Source organism: Salvelinus namaycush, unplaced genomic scaffold (assembly GCF_016432855.1).
Source record: "Salvelinus namaycush isolate Seneca unplaced genomic scaffold, SaNama_1.0 Scaffold233, whole genome shotgun sequence".
In the NCBI taxonomy this organism is placed as follows: Eukaryota; Metazoa; Chordata; class Actinopteri; order Salmoniformes; family Salmonidae; genus Salvelinus; species Salvelinus namaycush.
In genome coordinates this window covers 57586-65000 of record NW_024059153.1, presented here as the reverse complement: position 1 = coordinate 65000, position 7415 = coordinate 57586, and the positions used below count along the sequence as shown (strand labels likewise).

The window sequence follows — 7415 nt, the reverse complement described above, 5'->3', positions numbered from 1 at the left end:
GTGTACACTACTTACTGTAGTCTACGTTGAAGTGAGCCAGTCCTGCCCCAGTGAAGTAGGTCCCTCTCTCTACGTTGAAGTGAGCCAGTCTAGTGTACACTACTTACTGTAGTCTACGTTGAAGTGAGCCAGTCCTGCCCCAGTGAAGTAGGTTCCTCTCTCTACGTTGAAGTGAGCCAGTCTAGTGTACACTACTCACTGTAGTCTACGTTGAAGTGAGCCAGTCCTGCCCCAGTGAAGTAGGTTCCTCTCTCTACGTTGAAGTGAGCTAGTCTAGTGTACACTACTCACTGTAGTCTACGTTGAAGTGAGCCAGTCCTGCCCCAGTGAAGTAGGTTCCTCTCTCTACGTTGAAGTGAGCCAGTCTAGTGTACACTACTTACTGTAGTCTACGTTGAAGTGAGCCAGTCCTGCCCCAGTGAAGTAGGTTCCTCTCTCTACGTTGAAGTGAGCCAGTCTAGTGTACACTACTTACTGTAGTCTACGTTGAAGTGAGCCAGTCCTGCCCCAGTGAAGTAGGTTCCTCTCTCTACGTTGAAGTGAGCCAGTCTAGTGTACACTACTTACTGTAGTCTACGTTGAAGTGAGCCAGTCCTGCCCCAGTGAAGTAGGTTCCTCTCTCTACGTTGAAGTGAGCCAGTCTAGTGTACACTACTTACTGTAGTCTACGTTGAAGTGAGCCAGTCCTGCCCCAGTGAAGTAGGTTCCTCTCTCTACGTTGAAGTGAGCCAGTCTAGTGTACACTACTCACTGTAGTCTACGTTGAAGTGAGCCAGTCCTGCCCCAGTGAAGTAGGTTCCTCTCTCTACGTTGAAGTGAGCCAGTCTAGTGTACACTACTTACTGTAGTCTACGTTGAAGTGAGCCAGTCCTGCCCCAGTGAAGTAGGTTCCTCTCTCTACGTTGAAGTGAGCTAGTCTAGTGTACACTACTCACTGTAGTCTACGTTGAAGTGAGCCAGTCCTGCCCCAGTGAAGTAGGTTCCTCTCTCTACGTTGAAGTGAGCCAGTCTAGTGTACACTACTTACTGTAGTCTACGTTGAAGTGAGCCAGTCCTGCCCCAGTGAAGTAGGTTCCTCTCTCTACGTTGAAGTGAGCTAGTCTAGTGTACACTACTCATTGTAGTCTACGTTGAAGTGAGCCAGTCCTGCCCCAGTGAAGTAGGTTCCTCTCTCTACGTTGAAGTGAGCCAGTCTAGTGTACACTACTCACTGTAGTCTACGTTGAAGTGAGCCAGTCCTGCCCCAGTGAAGTAGGTTCCTCTCTCTACGTTGAAGTGAGCCAGTCTAGTGTACACTACTCACTGTAGTCTACGTTGAAGTGAGCCAGTCCTGCCCCAGTGAAGTAGGTTCCTCTCTCTACGTTGAAGTGAGCCAGTCTAGTGTACACTACTTACTGTAGTCTACGTTGAAGTGAGCCAGTCCTGCCCCAGTGAAGTAGGTTCCTCTCTCTACGTTGAAGTGAGCCAGTCTAGTGTACACTACTTACTGTAGTCTACGTTGAAGTGAGCCAGTCCTGCCCCAGTGAAGTAGGTCCCTCTCTCTACGTTGAAGTGAGCCAGTCTAGTGTACACTACTTACTGTAGTCTACGTTGAAGTGAGCCAGTCCTGCCCCAGTGAAGTAGGTTCCTCTCTCTACGTTGAAGTGAGCCAGTCTAGTGTACACTACTCACTGTAGTCTACGTTGAAGTGAGCCAGTCCTGCCCCAGTGAAGTAGGTTCCTCTCTCTACGTTGAAGTGAGCTAGTCTAGTGTACACTACTCACTGTAGTCTACGTTGAAGTGAGCCAGTCCTGCCCCAGTGAAGTAGGTTCCTCTCTCTACGTTGAAGTGAGCCAGTCTAGTGTACACTACTTACTGTAGTCTACGTTGAAGTGAGCCAGTCCTGCCCCAGTGAAGTAGGTTCCTCTCTCTACGTTGAAGTGAGCCAGTCTAGTGTACACTACTTACTGTAGTCTACGTTGAAGTGAGCCAGTCCTGCCCCAGTGAAGTAGGTTCCTCTCTCTACGTGCAGGAAACAGTGTTTACTCTCCTTCTCCTGAATGACCTCTTTAACTCCAGACGCCCCCTGGTTCATCAGGTTCCAGCCACGGATGCACCCGTCCAGACGAGGGTTGATCTATACAGGGGTCACATCAATGTTATCAGGTGGTTGTTTTACGGTTATGGAATTGTTATTTTATGGTCGTTCTGCGGTTGTCGAGTGTATATCTGTTAATTATTTGTGTGGTTATTGGTTGAATGTTTATTCTGAGGTTTGTTCTATGGTTGTTCTATGGTTGTTTTATGGTTGTTCTGTGGTTGTTCTATGGTTGTTCTATGGTTTGTTTTGTGGTTGTTCTATGGTTGTTCTGTGGTTGTTTTATGGTTGTTCTGTGGTTGTTCTATGGTTGTTCTGTGGTTGTTTTATGGTTGTTCTGTGGTTGTTCTATGGTTGTTCTATGGTTTGTTCTGTGGTTGTTCTGTGGTTGTTCTGTGGTTGTTCTGTGGTTGTTCTATGGTTGTTCTGTGGTTGTTCTATGGTTGTTCTGTGGTTGTTTTATGGTTGTTCTGTGGTTGTTCTGTGGTTGTTCTATGGTTGTTCTGTGGTTGTTCTGTGGTTGTTCTATGGTTGTTCTGTGGTTGTTTTATGGTTGTTCTGTGGTTGTTCTATGGTTGTTCTGTGGTTGTTTTGTGGTTGTTCTGTGGTTGTTCTGTGGTTGTTCTATGGTTGTTCTGTGGTTGTTTTATGGTTGTTCTATGGCTGTTCTATGGTTGTTCTATGGTTGTTCTGTGGTTGTTCTGGGGTTGTTCTATGGTTGTTCTGTGGTTGTTCTATGGTTGTTCTGTGGCTGTTCTATGGTTGTGGTGTTGCGGCAGTGGGCTGTTTACCGGTTTGATGACGCTGCCGGTGCGGTTGGGCAGCCCTGCGATGTAAACCTTGGTCTCCAGTTTCCCGTTAACTGACGTGAAGAGACTCTCAGGGCTGTTGATGCTCATCACAGCTTCCTTACTGATCTTAACACTGATACTGGACTCGAGTTCATCTACTGAGATCTACAACAACAACAACAACAACAACATTACACAACAACAACAACAACAACAACATTACACAACAACAACAACAACAACATTACACAACAACAACATTACACAACAACAACAACAACAACATTACACAACAACAACAACAACATTACACAACAACAACAACAACATTACACAACAACAACATTACACAACAACAACATTACACAACAACATTACACAACAACAACATTACACAACAACAACAACAACAACATTACATAACAACAACATTACACAACAACAACAACAACAACAACATTACACAACAACAACATTACACAACAACAACATTACATAACAACAACATTACATAACAACAACAACATTACACAGCAACAACAACATTACACAGCAACAACAACATTACACAACAACAACAACAACAACAACATTACATAACAACAACATTACACAACAACAACAACAACAACAACATTACACAACAACAACAACAACAACAACAACATTACACAACAACAACATTACACAACAACAACAACAACAACAACAACATTACACAGCAACAGCAACAACATTACACAACAACAACAACAACATTACACAACAACAACATTACACAACAACAACAACAACAACATTACACAACAACAACATTACACAACAACAACAACAACATTACACAACAACAGCAACAACATTACACAACAACAACAACAACATTACACAACAACAACATTACACAACAACAACAACAACAACAACATTACACAACAACAACATTACACAACAACAACAACAACAACAACATTACACAACAACAACATTACACAACAACAACATTACACAACAACAACATTACACAACAACAACAACAACATTACACAACAACAACAACAACATTACACAACAACAACAACAACAACATTACACAACAACAACATTACACAACAACAACAACATTACACAACAACAACAACAACATTACACAACAACAACAACAACAACATTACACAACAACAACAACATTACATAACAACAACAACAACATTACATAACAACAACAACAACATTACACAACAACAACAACAACATTACACAACAACAACAACATTACATAACAACAACAACAACAACATTACACAACACAACAACATTACACAACAACAACAACATTACACAACAACATCACACAACAACAACATTACACAACAACATTACACAACAACAACAACATTACACAACAACAACAACATTACACAACAACATCACACAACAACAACATTACACAACAACATTACACAACAACAACATTACACAACAACAACATTACACAACAACATTACACAACAACAACATTACACAACAACATTACACAACAACAACATTACACAACAACATTACACAACAACAACATTACACAACAACAACAACAACATTACATAACAACAACATTACACAACAACAACAACAACAACAACATTACACAACAACAACAACAACATTACACAACAACAACATTACACAACAACAACATTACACAACAACAACAACAACAACATTACACAACAACAACAACAACAACATTACACAACAACAACATTACACAACAACAACATTACACAACAACAACATTACACAACAACAACATTACACAACAACAACATTACACAACAACAACAACACCATTACATAACAACAACATTACATAACAACAACAACATTACACAACAACAACATTACACAACAACAACATTACACAACAACAACATTACACAACAACAACAACAACATTACATAACAACAACATTACACAACAACAACATTACACAACAACAACATTACACAACAACAACATTACACAACAACAACATTACACAACAACAACAACAACATTACATAACAACAACATTACACAACAACAACATTACACAACAACACCATTAAACAACAACAACAACATTACACAACAACAACATTACACAACCACAACACCATTAAACAACAACAACAACATCACACAACAACAACAACATTTAACAACAACAACATTTCACAACAACAACAATATTACATAACAACAACAACATTACATAACAACAACAACATTACATAACAACAACAACAACATTACACAACAACAACAACAACATTACACAGCAACAACAACAACAACAACAACATTACATAACAACAACAACATTACACAACAACAACAACATTACATAACAACAACAACAACATTCCACAACAACAACAACATTACATAACAACAACAACATTACATAACAACAACATTACACAACAACAACATTACATAACAACAACAACAACATTACACAACAACAACAACAACATTACACAACAACAACAACATTACATAACAACAACAACAACATTACACAACAACAACAACAACATTACACAACAACAACATTACACAACAACAACAACATTACATAACAACAACAACATTACACAACAACAACAACAACATTACATAACAACAACAACAACATTACACAACAACAACATTACATAACAACAACAACATTACACAACAACAACAACAACATTACACAACAACATTACACAACAACAACAACATTACACAACAACAACAACAACATTACACAACAACAACAACAACATTACACAACAACATCACACAATAACAACAACAACATTACACAATAACAACAACATCACAAAACAACAACAACATTACACAACAACATTACACAACAACATTACACAACAACAACATTACATAACAACAGCAATATTACACAACAACAACATACAACAACAATATTACATAACAACAACATTTCACAACAACAACATTTCACAACAACAACATTACACAACAGCAACATTACACACCAACAACAACATTACACAACAACAACAACAACAACATTACACAACAACAACAACAACAACATTACACAACAACAACAACAACATTACACAACAACAACATTACACAACAACAACATTACACAACAACAACAACAACATTACACAACAACAACAACAACATTACACAACAACAACAACATTACACAACAACAACAACATTACACAACAACAACAACAACAACAACAACATTACACAACAACAACAACATTACACAACAACAACAACAACAACATTACACAACAACAACAACAACAACATTACACAACAACAACAACATTACACAACAACAACAACAACATTACATAACAACAACATTACACAACAACAACATTACATAACAACAACAACATTACACAACAGCAACATTACATCATAAAAATTAATCTTTTATTTTCTAAGGGTTAGGGTCATCTTTAATATTGTGATATATTGTGGCTTCTATCAATGTAATTTCCAACCCCCCATATATAAGAGTGCCAGTTAAAAGTTTGGACACACCTACTCAGTCTCTTTATTTTTACTATTTCCTACATTGTAGAGTAAACAAATCAAAATATATTGTATATTTGAGATTCTTCAAAGCAGCCAACAAGTGCTCAGCATATGTGGGAACTCCTTCAAGACTGTTGGAAAAGCATTCCAGCTGAAGCTGGTTGAGAGAATTCCAAGAGTGTGCAAAGCTGTCATCAAGGCAAAGGGTGGCTACTTTGAAGAATGATTTGCTTAATAACACTTTTTTGGTTACTACATGATTCCATATGTGTTATTTCATAGTTTTGATGTCTCCACTATTATTCTACAATGTAGAAAATAGTAAAAATAAAGAAAAACACTTGAATGAGTAGGTGTTCTAAAACGTGTATACTTTTGACTGGTACTGTATATACAGTTGAAGTAGGAAGTTTACATACACCTTAGCCAAATACATTTAAACTCAGTTTTTCACAATTCCTGGTTAATCCTAGTAAAAATTAACTTTCCTAAGTCAGTTAGGATCACCACTTTATTTTAAGAATGTGAAATGTCAGAATAATAGTAGAGAGAATGATTTATTTCAGCTTTTATTTCTTTCATCACATTCCCAGTGGGTCAGAAGTTTACATACACTCAATTCGTATTTGGTAGCGTTGCCTTTACATTGTTTAACTTGGGTCAAACGTTTCAGGTAGCCTCCCACAAGCTTCCCACAATAAGTTGGGTGAATTTTGGCCCATTCCTCCTGACAGAGTCAGGTTTGTAGACCTCCTTGCTCGCACACGCTTTTTCAGTTCTGCCCACACATTTTCTATGGGATTGAGGTCAGGGCTTTGTGATGGCCACTCCAATACCTTGACTTTGTTGTCCTTAAGCCATTTTGCCAGAATTTTGGAAGTATGCTTGGGGTCTTTGTCCATTTGGAAGACCAATTTGCGACCAAGCTTTAACTTCCTGACTGATGAGATGTTTTGGAGCAGTGGCTTCT

General features: G+C 38.5%; 1 protein-coding gene across 1 annotated transcript in view; it reads right to left on the bottom strand.

Annotated features, from left to right (window-relative positions):
• The window catches only part of pros1 (protein S), a 61243-nt gene that overhangs the window by 8831 nt on the left and 44997 nt on the right, over positions 1 to 7415 (bottom strand). The window contains exons 12-13 of the mRNA XM_038984345.1: positions 2869 to 3033; positions 1948 to 2116 (exon numbers count right to left, since the gene is read on the bottom strand). Coding sequence (XP_038840273.1) covers positions 1948 to 2116; positions 2869 to 3033 — 334 coding nt within the window. The remainder of the gene's footprint in view (positions 1 to 1947; positions 2117 to 2868; positions 3034 to 7415) is intronic.